At 47.3% G+C, this 15,075-nt stretch overlaps 1 protein-coding gene across 5 annotated transcripts in view; it reads left to right on the top strand.

Moving 5' to 3' along the window:
- The window catches only part of RNF165 (ring finger protein 165), a 345,068-nt gene that overhangs the window by 297,610 nt on the left and 32,383 nt on the right, over positions 1 to 15,075 (top strand). For all 5 annotated transcript variants that reach the window (XR_003853057.1, XR_003853056.1, XM_029580671.1 and 2 more), the window contains one exon: positions 3,784 to 3,879. Coding sequence is in view for 3 of the 5 variants with exons in the window: in XM_029580671.1 (XP_029436531.1) it covers positions 3,784 to 3,879 (96 nt within the window). In the remaining 2 variants the exon portion in view is untranslated. The remainder of the gene's footprint in view (positions 1 to 3,783; positions 3,880 to 15,075) is intronic.

Raw genomic sequence — 15,075 nt, 5'->3', positions numbered from 1 at the left:
AGAAGGAGGGCTCCTTCCGCCCGATTTTGGACCTAAAGAAGGTGAACAAGGTGCTTCGGGTACCTCATTTTCGCATGAAAACTCTCCGCTCGGTTATTGCGGCCATCCACTCCGGCGAATATTTGGCTTCTTTAGACCTGACGGAGGCGTATCTTCACATAGGGATCTGGGAGCAATATCGGCGGTTTCTCAGGTTCATGATTTTGGGCTAGCATTATCAGTTCAAGCGCTCCCATTCGGATTGGCAACTGCTCCCCAAGTATTCATCAAGGTAATGGTGGTTGTCGCAGCAGCACTCTGGCAGGAGGGGATTTTGGGTCATCCCTACCTGGACGATTGGCTCATCCATGCGAAGTCAGAGGAGCTTTGCAAGGCAGCAGTTGTATTGCACCGTCTTCAATCTCTCGGATGGATTGTCAATTTTGCCAAGAACCAGTTGGTCCCGTCCCAAGTTCTGAACTTCTTAAGCACTCGGTTCGACACGTCAGTCGGCAAAGTCTCACGCAGGAGCGAATTAACAAGTTAATGGCACAGATTCGACGGCTGTTGTTGCTACTGCTTCCCCAGGTTTGGGATTACTTGCAGGTGCTTGGTTCTATAGCGTCTACTCTGGAGTTAGTCCCTTGGGCCTTTGCTCATATGAGACCTATGCAGAGGGCGTTACTTTCTCATTGGGATCCGAAGTCGAAAGAGTTCCAAATCCAATTACCACTCTTGGAACCCGCCAAGTCCAGTCTCAATTGGTGGTTGATTCTGGTCCACTTGCAGTGTGGTATGGACCTGTGGCCTCGCAACATTCTGCTTTACGTCTTTCCTCCCTGGCCATTGGTGGGCAAGGTCTTATGAAGGATAGAAGCTCACACAGGGTGGACGGTCCTGTCCGGCTCAGTCATCTACCGAATCTTCTTCAACAAGGTCCAGTATTTTTCGATCGAATGGATCGCTTTTGTCTAGCAGCCTGGCTTATGAGAGGAGGTAGTTGAGGAAGAAAGGTTATCCTAATTCGGTTATTTCCACCCTTCAGGCTCGAAAGCTGTCTACTTCGCTTGCATATGTTCGCATCTGGAAGGTTTTCGATGCCTGGTGTAGCGGGTTGAATGTGTCCCCGCGTCGCGCCTCTATTGTTCATATCCTGGCATTTTTACAGGAGGGTCTGAAGAAAGGCTTGGCATGCAGTTCTCTCAGGGTGCAAGTAGCGGCCCTGGGATTTTTGCGGGGAAAGATTGACGGGATTTCTCTTGCAGCTCATCCGGATGTGTCGCGTTTCCTGAAGGGCGCTAAACATTTGAACCCTCCGGTTAGACCGGTGTGTCCTTCTTGGAGTTTGAATCTGGTTCTCCATGGATTGTGCAGTCTTCCCGTTGACCCTCTCAAACGGGCCACTTTGAAAGACCTGACTCTCAAGGCGATTTTCCTGGTGGCTATCACTTCAGCGAGGCGAATATCGGAGCTTCAAGCGTTGTCCTATAGGGAATGTTTATAGCAGGACTCAGGAAGGCAACTTCAGACAGCTTTGCAATCTAAAAAACAAGTTTATTTGATAGAAAGACAGAGACAAAGGAAAAGGCGGAACAAGAAAAAGAGGAAGTTGTTGTTCCCCGGAGAAGCGGATCTGTGACAATGGGGTATTCAGCGCTGCTTCTCAGAGCGGAGCTCTGTATCCGTAACTTTTAAACTTTTTGCATTGTCCAATAGGAATGTGTTGACACGCATCCTGGGTGTGTTTTCTACTTCCGGTAACCAATGGGGATCGTTGCTTTTAGTCCAATCAGGTACTGACAAGTACTGTCTCTGGGGAGTTGGCTACTTCCTGGTGCTGGACTTGTCTAAGCACATGGTAGACGAAGAGCTTGCCAAAGCACATGGTGGCGAAATAGGTTGCCAATAAAGTCAGGAAATACAATATGCTGTCTATCTATATACAGGAACCTTTTCTCCGGATTTCGGACTCAGGCGTGTCCCTTAGAACGGTGCCCTCTTTCCTACCGAAGGTTGTATCGGGGTTTCACTTGAATCAGACAGTGGAGTTGCCTGCTTTCACAGATTTGGATCGTGATTCTCCTCAGGCTCGCGACTTGCGAAGATTAGATGTGTGGTGGATTCTGCTTCGCTATTTGGAGGTGACCAATGCTTTTCGGTTGTCTGACCATCTATTTGTCTTATGGAATAATTTAAAGTCGACAGCATTCAAGTTGCATATGGACGTACTCCCTCCATGTACATAAGTTATGCAGTTTTCATTAGGCGATTTGATGTAGCCATTGGTTCTTAAGTTTGGGGTTTATGATATTTTTCATTCTGCTATGGTATGGATTATACTGAAGGATCGCAGGTGGCACACAAGGTTAAGAGGGGGTGCCTTTCAGCTTTTCTCTCTGACTCCATTTGCTGGAAGGGAGACAATCCAGCGGTCTGGACTGATCCGTGGTTCTACAGGAACGAAAATTAGCAGGTAAGAACCAATTTTCCTTTTCATCTCCTCCAAATGCACCCACAGGTTCATCTCTATCTGCTCCTCTCACAGCAGGGTTCTCTTCATCTCCTGATGCCTTTAGATTGCTTTTGATCTCTCTCCTCCTTCCCCTTAGGTTCTTTTTCTATCCTTTGCCCTACTTCCCCCAGCTTTCTTTCCATCTCTCCCCACCCTCCCCTTCATGTTCCTCTCATTTTCTAGAGGAATAGTACTATGGGCAAGGTACTGGCAGGCCAGAAGGGTGGAGACATAGTGAGCGTGTGCTCCATGGTGCATTCTTCCTTTGTAATCAGGAAGCAGAGGAGCAGGAGGAAGAGCAGCCATAGTGATTGGAAATGCATGATTACTGTGTCCCTGTGCTGCCGGCCTGCTGTCCTGCCACTGATCTAAATGCTAGGAAGAAGGAGAGGTGGGGCAAGGTCGATTTTTACAACATAGTAATGTTTGATACGGCTTTTACTATGGGGGTGGCCTGTGTTCTGGGGATGCATCAGTGGCCCCCCTATCAGTAATGCTTCTTGGAAGGATACAAGGAGTAGAGTCCTACCTCTCTGCAACCTGTATCCTAATTTATAACCCACAACTGAGTCAAACATTTTTAAAAGGTGACATTCAGGTTCATAGAGGCAAAGGAGTATATCAGGTTAGCCAATGTCATTTTGAAATTCAAAACTAGCAGGGAAGGAGTGTGTGGGGATTACTCCAGCCTACAAGTCTCTGGGATCTTGGCTGTTTGGGTAGAGGAGAAGAGGAGACATCAGGTTGGGGGGTGGGAGGGGAAGATTCTGCTGAGTGGAGGGCTTCGGGTAGGGTGGTGATGCTCAGGGAGAATTATGCTGAGGGTTGCTTTGAGAGTAGTGGCTGATTTTCAGGGGCAGCCACCAGCTCTTTAAGTAGAGAGGGGTTGGGTGGGGGGGTCATTTGGTGTGTTTCTGGTGATAGGAGCACACTTGTGTTCCCACCACTGGTAACAACTACGTGTTACCAGCAGTAGTAACTGCTTAATGCCCTTTACTAAATACCACATTAACATCAGCACCTTAATGCATGTTAAAAATGCACATGAGCACACATTTTTAATACACTTTAGCAAATAAGGGCCTTAGTCCATGGCATGCACAGGCTTGCAGTCCTGAATTTCATAAGGCCATTCAGAATTATGAGCCTGTGCAATCAGTGGAGCAAATCCAGGAATGGATAAGCTTGACCCAAGCAAACAGAACTTGTTGGTAATCCTGATTGTAGATGTGCTGCTGAAAGAGGTATGGCTTCTCAACCATCCTGTTAAGTTACTGTCTTGTTTCTTTAAGGAGCTGCTACAGCTGGAGGACAGATTAGGAAGTGTGAACCGTGGGGCTGTGCAGAACATCATTGAAAGGTTCACGTTCCCACATAAATACAAAAAGGTAAGAAGAACATTATATTTATCCACGGATGATTTCCCCCCAAAATAAAAAGGTATCAGGTTGTAGGTTGGGGAGTGGGGAGTGGTGGTGGGAAGAGAGAGATGGGGAGAAACCTGACATTACTTCTATAGGATTTCAGTTTATGCTAATTCAGCCATGTCTCCAAAGGGTGTGTATTTGGGGGTGAGCCCTCCACTCTCTATTAGTGAGCTGAGTTGTAACCACCCCTCTCCTCAACATTTCTGGGAGCGCAGTAGCCAGATTTCTCAGCTTTAACTACTAAAGGAAGCCACAACTGAGGCACCCTCATCCTGAAAATTTGCTGACAAAGTCATACCATTCCTACACACGGGCAAAGCCGCACCTTAATTGCAGAGGACCAGCTAGAGCCTTGGCCCTGGTGAGGGGAACCAGACCAGGCTAGGTGATCTGACGACTGCGCCAGGGCCTCCACTTCCAGCTGCAGTTGCATGGTGGTTAGAAGCCTTTTAGAACTTGTCTGGCAGTGGCTTCTCAGGCTCTTCCCATGGTCAGAAAAAAAAGGCAGAAAGCTGCCTGTGGCAAATGAAATGGAACACACCCGTGGCCCATTCATTGCACTAAGAGACCTGCTGGGCAGGGAACCAAGACGCCTTTCATTTGGTCTGCACAAGCCACTGAACTTGCCTCCTTCCTTTCCACCTGTACAAGCTGCTGAGATGCCTCATTCCTCCTGATCTATGGCCTATGCTGGGCACTAATGCCACTTCCTCATGCCTTGGCCTGCCTGGCCACTCATTCTGCTTTCAGCTCTTTTGGTCTGTGTAGTGACCGAGGTGAAAAAGTTCTGGGTTAGTGACATGGCTTGCCTGGCACAAAACTACCTCTGGATTCAGTTCTTCAGAATTACTGTACCAAGCTTGGGATTGCATTTCTCTACCCATGGAAGAAAGTGAATAACTTTGCTAAAGAGATATACTCAAAGCAGTGCTTCATGGTGCCATTGAATAAGATAAGATGGCTTTCTCTCAGTTTCTGAAATCTTTCTGGGTATTATTTTGTAACAACAAAATGTACATAGCTTGATTTTTTATCTCAATCTGCAGTTGATAAAGTACATGGCTATGAGCCAGGTGTTGCCTGCAAAACCTTATAAACTAGAGTATCCTTTATTAGAAGTTTTCTGCCATTTTGTGTTATGCTAAAATCCTTTGCTAAGTCAGGCCTTAAATGAGAGAACAGGAAAATGACGAGTCATGCCTTAAAACCAAGTGAGTGTCTGAGATATGATCCAGACCAGAATATCCAGCTTTCACAGTTATGTCTTTCACAACTAGGCTGTACTACTGCTCTTTGTTGGTGTCTGGAAACCTGTTGTATTCAAAAGTGAGTTTGTACGTATATATGTATATGTGATCTTTACAGTAAATTGACACGGTAATAAATTACATTGAATCAGGGAAGCCACTTAGACCTTGATAGCTACATTCTGATTGGTTGATTTACTGCACGTTTCAAACTTTCCAAGTTGACTGTCAAGGAATGGGCGTTCATCGTAATGATATTCCTTAGAGAACCTTAAATTAAAGTCCAGTGAATTAAGCCAAATATGAAATCTTACAGTTCTGACATTGATGTTTTCCAAATGCTGAAAATCTTGTTAAAGTTTCTATTTCACAAGAGAATATGCTGATACAATTCCGAACCATATAAATAAAAGTCCTCAAAGATGGACACATATAGACGTGATGTTTGAAGCTTTAATGGTTCCCATAGTGCTACCATGTATCTGAAAATAATACTCTTGGTCAAAACTGAAATAATTATTGTGAAAAGCTATTCTTGCCAGTTCAATGATGACAACTGAGAGCAAGCTCTGTGGTCTCTGTCCCCTTACCAGAGTGGTTGTGTTAACTTGCAGTGCCACTTCCTGAGGAATATTCCACATATTATGATACCAACATCATTTTTGGTGTAATTCCTCGTACTCCTTGCAATAGTTTTAACATATGAGCAGAGTCTTAGACATAAGAAAATGTCCGCGAGACAAACGGTTTGATAAAGTTATCAACAAAAACTGACAATAGTTTGAAGACTGAACTTTTGGAAGAAATAATTAGCCTGCACGACTTGGACTCTAATTTAAGGTTCTGTATGGAATCTCATTACAATGAGTTCCCATTTCTAGACATTAATACTGTGAAGAAGGGACAAGACTTATGCACTTCAGTATAATAGATCATGGGTCTAACATCATTTCTCACATTGGCTACTGTAGTGCAGAATTCCAGTCATCATATTGCTCATCACAGAAATTGAGCAATTGGAAAAGACAAACCCTGCTTCTCCCCTTCCTTACCTTCTGTGAGGAGATAGATGGAGTCATCATACCCACCTAAAGAAAAGAAGCTGCAGATGAAGAGTGAAAGAAACTGGTGTCGGTTTAATCTGTTCAACATTCATAAGAATTCTTCACCATTGCTTACTGCTCTCAGTCATAACAGCTAGTGTGTATATAAGGTGGACATATCTCAACTATGGATTCTCGACATGCGGGTCTTTGTTGATTGGAGCACACCAAGAACAGTGTACCATATTTCATTTAAGGAATTTCAAGCACTATCGAAAATTGGTAATTTGCAGCTTATTTCAGATTGCATGTGAAATGCTTTCTAGGTAGTTTGCATTGTGAATCCCAAGATTTGTAAAATGGAGCTTTTCTTAACTTTTGACCAAAAAACTGCTCTTATTTTCTAATCTAGTATCTCATCTAGTCTTCTCCTCCCTATCTCCTTTCATAACTAGTGACCCAAATTAGAGAACCTTACAAATGAGAGCAAGTAAGTGAGAATCCCTACAGAGAAAAAAAACAGAAGGAATATAAAAACCACTTATTTGTTCATCACATCACATGTTTGGTCTAGTTTATTCTTAAGTGAGCAATCTACTATTTCACTCATGAATAAGGTTATTGTCAGAGTAAAGGATGCTCAATCTCAGCCAGAGCATGAAAGGAAGGGACAGGTTGTCAGCATTTTCTGATGCCTTTCTAACTTATGCTTTGCAAAGCACACCAATTCATCTAAAGGCCGAAATTCAGCACTACTTAGCTAGATAAGTAGCGACTTATCCGGATAAATGGTGGTCATTGAATATTCGTCTATGTTTGGTGGCCCCCACTTAGCTGGATAAATCATTTATCTGGCTAACTAGATATTTGGATTTCTCAAAGCAGGCCTAACTTATCCTGATATAACTTATCCGGATAAGTAACACCAAATATGGGATATTCAGCAGCATAGTCATGCTGCTGAATATCCAATGTAAATTAGCCAGAAAGGTCTAATCTGGCTAATATACATAGCCAGATAACTCTGAATATTGGGCCCAAAATTATTTAAAAAATATAAACAAGTAGGTAAAGCATGCAAAGTCATGCTTTCCAACATAGATTTGTAGAAGGGGTATGTGCAGGTATGGGGTGTGCCTGTGAAAGGGTTTGTGGAGGAGATGCATTTGGAGGGGGGCTGGAAGATGTGGTTGTATGAGTGGGTGTAATACAATTTGGCTTGTTGAGGGGCTATCCCATGACTGGCCGCACTTTACCTGGGATGCCGCAAGCTGATACCGCAGTAAGGCCACTGCCGCCACCCTCCTTTCTGCACATCACCCTAGGTGTGTGCACACATGTCATCAAACAGCTGATATGGGCTCCATGGTGGGACAGAAGCTCTGTGCAGGGAGATGACGTCAGCATCAGCTGAAGATTTAAACCCCAGCTGCACTTCAGTTGATGCCTCAACATTAGGTCCTCCTGCATTACAGTGCATGTTGCTACTTGTCTCTGTGCTTTTTGCCTTGTCTTGCCTCCTTGTCTTCCTGACTTGCCTCGTTGTCTCCTTGACTTGCCCTGCCTTTCTGTTGCCTTGCCTGTCCACCCTGCCTGTGTCTTGGCCCCCTGTGCCTTGTCTTGTCTTGTCCATCCCTCTCTGCCAGATTCCTAGTTCTGACCTCTGCTACATATACTGACTACTTTTCTGGACTGCTGCCTGACCTGACCCCATCTTGGACTTTGACGTACCTTCTTGCTGCCTTCCCTGACTTTGGCCTGGACCTGGATACTGATTTCTTGCTGCCTGTCCCGACCTTGGCCTGGATCCAAATATTGATTAACTTCATCAGACCGCTCCTTACAGGACTTTCGCCTGTGTGTGGGTGTTTGTGGGAGTTGTCTGTGACTTGGATATATGTGTGGAGGGATTGTGCATGTGGGAATGTCTTGGGATATAAGTGTGAATGTGTATATGTGGGTATAGATGAGCGTATGTAGGTGTCAGGGTGTGTGTTAAGGGATGGATATGTGTGTTTGTACGTTTCTGTGTTGCAGAGGCTCAGTGGGGAGGATAATGTGTTGCAGGATTCTATGGGTAAGGGGAGTTGTGGGGGTGTAAAGATCTTTGGGTTATAACTGTGTAGATGGGGGTATGGTTGGGGCAAAAGTTTATGGGTGTGTGTGGAAGTGGTTAATTAAGAAGCTGTGTCATTTAATTTCTCTATCTCTATGGAGGATGTAGGTATGTGTGTTCTGGGAGCAGATGTGTGTGTATGGAGGAGGGGTGGGTGTGAGGGGGATATAGGAATATATGGGATAAGAGTGTCTGGAGTTGTGGGATTGTGGGTTGGGGTGTGCTTGTGTGTGTGGTGAATGCATACGAAAGTGTATGTAGGAGTATTTGGGTGTGCAATGTTTGTAGGGTAATGTAGGAATGTATAGGATATGTGTATAGGTCTGTGTATGGGGATGTTGGAGGGGGTGTGGTGTGTGTGGGGTGTTTATGGGTGTAGAGTGTATGTGAGTTGTGATCGTACACATAAGAAGTGTGTGTGAAGTGTTGCGCCGGAGGTGGACCCTTGGGCTGAGGTGGGATTGACGCAACCCATAGGTGAGGACCTACAGGTCCCCACCGTTGACAAATGGAGTGGGCTGAAGGTAGAGGCCGTTGGAGCTTCACCTATACCAGCCCTCATTCCCCACGGGTTGAGCCTTTGGGTGCCGGGGCCGGCATGACTTAGGTGGGCCTCGAGGTTGGTTAACAAGAAAGGTTGTTTCAGCCCAGAGACAGCAGACGATAGGTGGCGTAGTCCTATCCTGGACTGAGTATGGTACTGGAACTCGGGCGCCAGTGGAACAGAGATTAGCTAGGGGCACTCAAGCAAAGGTAGGCCGAAGCCTATTAAGTCCACGTCCAGGGAGTAGGCTAGAGGAGGCATCACTGACGAGCTTGGATCAGGGCCGGCGGCAAAGCGAAGGTCGTGGCAAGCAATGCTGAGTTCAGATCTCGGAGAAAGTCAATAGCGTTAGTCAATCAAGGCAATGGTCTGATCACAGAGAAGTCAATAACGTTAGTCAGGCGTAGCGGAGGTCTGGGTCTGGAGATAAGCTGTAGTGTAGTCAGGCGTAGCGGAGGTCTGGGTCTGGAGATAAGCTGTAGTGTAGTCAGGCGTAGCGGAGGTCTGGGTCTGGAGATAGGCTGAAGCGTAGTCAAACAAAGCAAAGTCGATATACATAGAGTCAGTCCAACACATAGACAGGGCAGGAACCGGGAACAATGGAGGTCAGGAACGAAGAGTAGAGAGGATTCTCTAGCAGCAGCGAGTACTCAGCGAGGAGACCTGTTGCAAAAGCAATGCTATGGAGCGAGGCCTGAGCTTAAATACACTGAAAAGTTTGATGTCATCATCCGGGGCTGCGGCCAGGTTCCTGCCGCGGGCCCTTAATAAGGATCAGAGATGCATACGCGTGCGCCTGGGAGGGGTGCAGCGCGGGTAGTGGCGTCTCTCCGCGGACCATGCAGAGAGGCCTGACGAGCAATGACATCTTGAGCTGCAGTACTGGGGACCAAGGCAAAGCCGGAGACACCAGGGGCGGCCCGAGGTCGGAGCCGGCGGCCCACCGCCGCTAGCGAGGAGGAACCAGGAGCTGGAGTCTGTGTGAGAAGGTGAGGGGGCGCGCCGCGGGTCTGCCACGGACGGCACACGTAACAAGTTGTGTGTGGGGTTGTTTGTCGTAGTGTAGTGGTGTGTGCAGATGAGGTGTGTGTGGATGTGTGTGAAATGTGTATAGGTGAGGGTGTTTCGGGGAGTGAGATGTGTAAATTGAAAGCACCTTTTTGAGCCCTCTCTTGCCAGATGCTTTAGTTATTTTCCCTGTATCTGTCTCTTTCTGCCTGTATTGCTCTGTGGCAAAGTGCTAGAAGGGTGAAGGGGCATTTGGAATGGAATGCTTGTCAGCATTCTAAGAGCTCAGTTTCTAACACAGGAGTAGGCAACTTTGGTCCTGGAGTGCCACAGAAAGGTCTGGTTACATTTTTTTGGAGGGTTGATTCTCTGAAAATACTGATCTAATATTTTCCCGTCAATAGCAGGGCTGAATTAGCCATGCTGTCTGGGACATCCTCTGGCAACCCTTGAGGCAGAGCTTCTCCTAGAAATCACAGATCTGTACTCAGTGCGGCTGTGTGCATCTTCCCACGCAATTGAGCACCATCTTCTCCTCAGTCTTTTTCTTCCGCGCTGCAATCCGCACGTGGAGCATTTTTCTCCTCTTCTCCTCAGAGTTTCTTGTGAAAAGAATACCAACAGCACTTTTCAGTGCTACCATGGCTCCCAAACCACTTGACTTTAAGTACTGCCAGTGTGGAAAAGTTATGTCTGCCTGGGGCATGATCAGTCTACTTGCCGAGACTGTGATTGTATGTCGCCTCGGACCCAGAGGCAGCACGCCCAAAAAATCGCGTGCCTCAGAGAAGGGGGCGAAGGCTCCTATGCCCCTATATCGGAACGCTACTCTTCTCATTCCTCCCCGGGTCCGAAGCTTGACTGCCCAGAAAAGTGATGGAGGGCTTCTTCCCTGGGGCCGCAGGGTAAGAAAACTGCAAAGAGCCAGACTGCACACCACTGCAATGCTCCCCCTCCTCCAGGACCTGCAAGGGAGCAGGGCGTTGGGAGTTGGAAAGGTAGTCCAGGCCCAGGAGCAACTGTTGTGTTTAGGCATCGTGTGGTTTATTTATTATTTATTTATTTATTGTTTTTTATATACCGCGGTACGTAATGCACATCACCTCGGTTTACAGCAAACAGTAATTCAGCCAAAGGCTTTACAATGAACATAAGTGGAAAAAGTGCTAATTTAAACAGAAAAACTAGGAGTATACATATCAAATACATATGTGTAACAATATTAACAAAAGTCTGCCTTGAAGGGAGTTATTTGTAAGGAAAAGGGGGGTAAGGGAAAGGGGGAATCATAGTAGGGGGGAAGGGAGTCAGACCCGCGGTGCTGGTCTGACTCTCTTATCCCCCCCCCCCCATGTGAGGGAGGAAGGGGAGTCAGTGGGGAATGGGAAAGTCAAGTAGAATAGAGGGATCAGGAGTAGGTTGAGAAGCGAAGTATGTAATTGCATGATTCCCATCCTTCAAAGAAAGGCTTTTCTAAACAGCCATGTTTTTAGGTTCTGTTTAAATTTTCAGTGGCAGGGTTCTTGGCGCAGATCAGCGGGCATACTGTTCCACATTTTGGTTCCTGCTATGATGAGCGAACGTTCCCGCCATGATGTGAATTTGAGTGTAGGCAACGTGCGCGCGCTCGCCCTAGGAGGCCACGGGAATGAGCATGGCGGACTGGGACACAGAGTGAGTTCGAGAGGCCTGGCCCTAAGGTTCCTGGTGCGATGAGCTTGTTCTGGCCTAGTTTGAAGAGCCACAGTTGTCTCTCATTCGGCTCCTTGTTGTTCCCTAGTTTGCGCAAACTGAGCTATAGTTTGGCGGGTTCACTGGACCCCTTACCCATTCTTGCGAAGCGGAGTGGCTAATCTGGGCTTGGTTCCCAGCAGGGGTGGCCTTACTGAATCACGATCACTGTAGCATGGTTGGAGCTTGGAGCACGCCACTACCTGGAGCAACTTTTTGATGATCGTCTCCCCTGTTGTTCCATGGGGCGTTTATTGACTCTAGAACTTGGATACATATTCCTTGTACTTAATAAGTTTGGATCCATGAAGGAAGGGAGCGGGGCTGGAAGGGGGTGTCCTCAGACCCCGATGATAATAGGTGGCCTGAGGTGGGCCCTAATCCTCTGGGAGTGGTGGTGTGTAGTAGTGATAAGGGTGTGTGGGGGATGGATGTTTGGAATGTGTGATGGTGAGTCTGGTATGTGTGATTGTGGGATTGGGGGGGGGGAGAAAAATGCATGGGAAACCTCTGGACCTAGGCTGGGTATATTTGCTTGGATGTCTTTATAATTTGAATCCACTTTCTCCGAGGCCCAGGCTGGGGGGCCCCGGGGCTATGTCTATTCATGTTTTTACTGAATTATTTCATATGATAAAGGTATATTATGGCGCAGGTTAAAATTGTCTCCTGAAATGTGCATGGCCTACATTCCCCCATTAAGCGGAAGAAAATATTTACTTTGTTTAAACATATGCACGCACATGTGGCGTTTCTCCAAGAAACTCATTTGGGCAATACAGAGCATGCTAAATTACAGCGAGACTGGGTGGGCCAATGTTTTTACTCCTCCTTTAACTCCAGGAAGTGGGGAGTGGCCATCCTCATTCATAAAAATTTGCCGTTTCAACCTGTGCAAACTCTTCAGGACCCTGATGGAAGATATGTCATTGTTGTGGGCCAGCTCTACCAACAGAAACTGGGGCTTTGTAATGTGTACGCTCCTAGGGGCGGATTTTCAGAGCCCTGCTCGCGTAAATCCGCCCAAAACCGGGCGGATTTACGCGAGCAGGGCCCTGCGCGCCGGGAAGCCTATTTTACATAGGCCTCCCGGCGCGCGCAGAGCCCCGGGACTCGCGTAAGTCCCGGGGTTCTCCGAGGGGGGCGTGTCAGGGGGCGGGCCCGGTCGTCGCGGCGTTTCGGGGGCGTGTCGGCAGCGTTTTGGGGGCGGGTACGGGGGCGTGGCTACGGCCCGGGGCGGTCCGGGGGCGTGGCCGGGCCCTCCGTACCCGCCCTCAGGTCGCGGCCCGGCGCGCAAGAGGCCCGCTGGTGCGCGGGGATTTACGCCTCCCTCCGGGAGGCGTAAATCCCCCGACAAAGGTAAGGGGGGGGTTTAGACAGGGCTGGGCGGGTGGGTTAGGTAGGGGAAGGGAGGGGAAGGTGAGGGGAGGGCAAAGGAAAGTTCCCTCCGAGGCCGCTCCGATTTCGGAGCGGCCTTGGAGGTTCCCTCCAAGGCGCGCGCCGGCTATACAAAATCCATAGCCTTGCGCGCGCCGATCCAGGTTTTTAGCAGATACGCGCAGCTCCGCGCGTATCTACTAAAATCCAGCGTACTTTTGTTTGCGCCTGGAGCGCAAACAAAAGTAGGCTATTCGCGCGCCTTTTAAAATCCGCCCCCTAATGTGTATTCTCCTGCCTTCTTTACTTCCTTGGTAAGTCGTATAGCTGAGTTCCCGGATTGTAGCCTGGTGGGGGGGGGGGGGGGGGGGGGGGGATTTTAACCTGGTTGCCAATAAGCTGCTAGATAACCGACCTTCCAAATCGGTTTCAAAGCTTGCTTGTTACGGCGGTTACTACCCCAAACCAAATAAGCCTGATACTTCACTTTCAATGCATATCCAGCATAGCTCTCTGCTTCAACGGCAGGGGGAATGAAGAAAAGTGTATCTATATACAGACAACAACCAACAAGGACTGAATTACATAGTCTGGGTAAACAAATAAGCATGGGTGTAGCTTGCTTATTGCGGCGGTTACTACCCCTAACTAATTAAGCTAGATATTTCACTTAGATGCAGTTCCAACACTGCTCTCTACATTAATGGTGGGGATGGAAGGAAAATAGAACCAAAAGGTTACTAAGAGCCAAGAGAAACAGATAAGTATGAGAAAAAAATAAAAAGTGTGAAGCTTGCTGGGCAGACTGGATGGGCTGTTTGGTCTTCTTCTGCCATCATTTCTATGTTTCTATGGACGTATGGCTGGTTTTGCACCCGGGTGACTCTGAATACACGTTTTTCTCAAACCCCCACCAGACTTATTCTAGGATAAATTACCTATTGGTGTCGGACCAGTGCTTCTCCAAGGTGATTGATGCTAGCGCTATTACTGGATGGAAAAAGCTGGGACAACAGCTACGCAAAGCTACCCGCCTAGACTCCTTAGCAACTCACTGGTCTGCTATGTTGAACTCATTGATTACCCCGGCCCACATGAAAACCAGTTTCACGGCTCTTTATAAAACACTACTGGACCTTGGTCTTCAAGACATCCAATTCAAAATTCTTCACTGCCTCTATTATGATGATGTCCGCTGGTACAAAATGAAAATGACTCAATCTCCTCTATGCAGCAAGTGCGGTGCATCGGCTGGTGTATTGCAGCATCGCCTGTTTGCATGTCCAAAGTTGCAGGCCTTTTGGGCATTGGTGCTACAAACTATAAGTCAATGTACGAACCAGACTATGGTGTCTACTGGACACATTTTACCAGCTAGTCAGCATACGAGTAGCGTTCCTGGCAACTGCTCTAAGGTGAAATGTGAGCAACTTGCTGTAATGCTCGCTTGCCGTACTATCCTGGCAGAATGGATTGACCCTGCGGCATTACCCACTATTGCTGCGTGGACTAACAGAATGGTCTCTCTCCTGCAGATGGAATTTCTGGACTGTCTGAGTGGGACAAGGAAATTGAACAAAATTTATAATGCTTGTTGGCATGCATACTATACTCTGCTACCTAGTGACACCCAGGCTGGGTTGAATAATAATGGCTACAAGCCAACCTGGTCCTAAGGGAAGGTTCAGGAGGGGAAGATGATTGTCTGTTGTATGGATGCGGTGTGTAAGGGAGATGGGTTTGGGGGTTGGTTGGGGTTTGTGGATATGGGAACATGGCAACGGGGGGGGGGGGCAACAATAAAGGGGAAAATGTAGGAGGAGTATGCCTGCTGAGGGATCTCTTATTATTCTGTATTAGCCCTATTGCCGTTGTTTCTGTAGCTGACTGTTTATTTTGCTGTATTACTTATGATCCCTAAGTCTGTAAGTCGTTCTTCTTGCAATAAAAATTATTTTGAAAAAAAAAAGACAGGAAATAGAGAGTAGGATCAAATGGTCAATTATCTCAGTGGAAAAGGGTATACAGTGGAGTGCCTCAGGAATCTGTACTTGGACTGGTGCTTTTCAGTATATTTATAAATGATCTGGA

The sequence above is a fragment of the Rhinatrema bivittatum genome, chromosome 1 (genome assembly GCF_901001135.1).
Source record: "Rhinatrema bivittatum chromosome 1, aRhiBiv1.1, whole genome shotgun sequence".
NCBI classification, from domain to species: Eukaryota; Metazoa; Chordata; class Amphibia; order Gymnophiona; family Rhinatrematidae; genus Rhinatrema; species Rhinatrema bivittatum.
The sequence above is the reverse complement of the archived record's forward strand: the minus strand, read 5'-3'. Positions and strand labels throughout refer to the sequence as shown.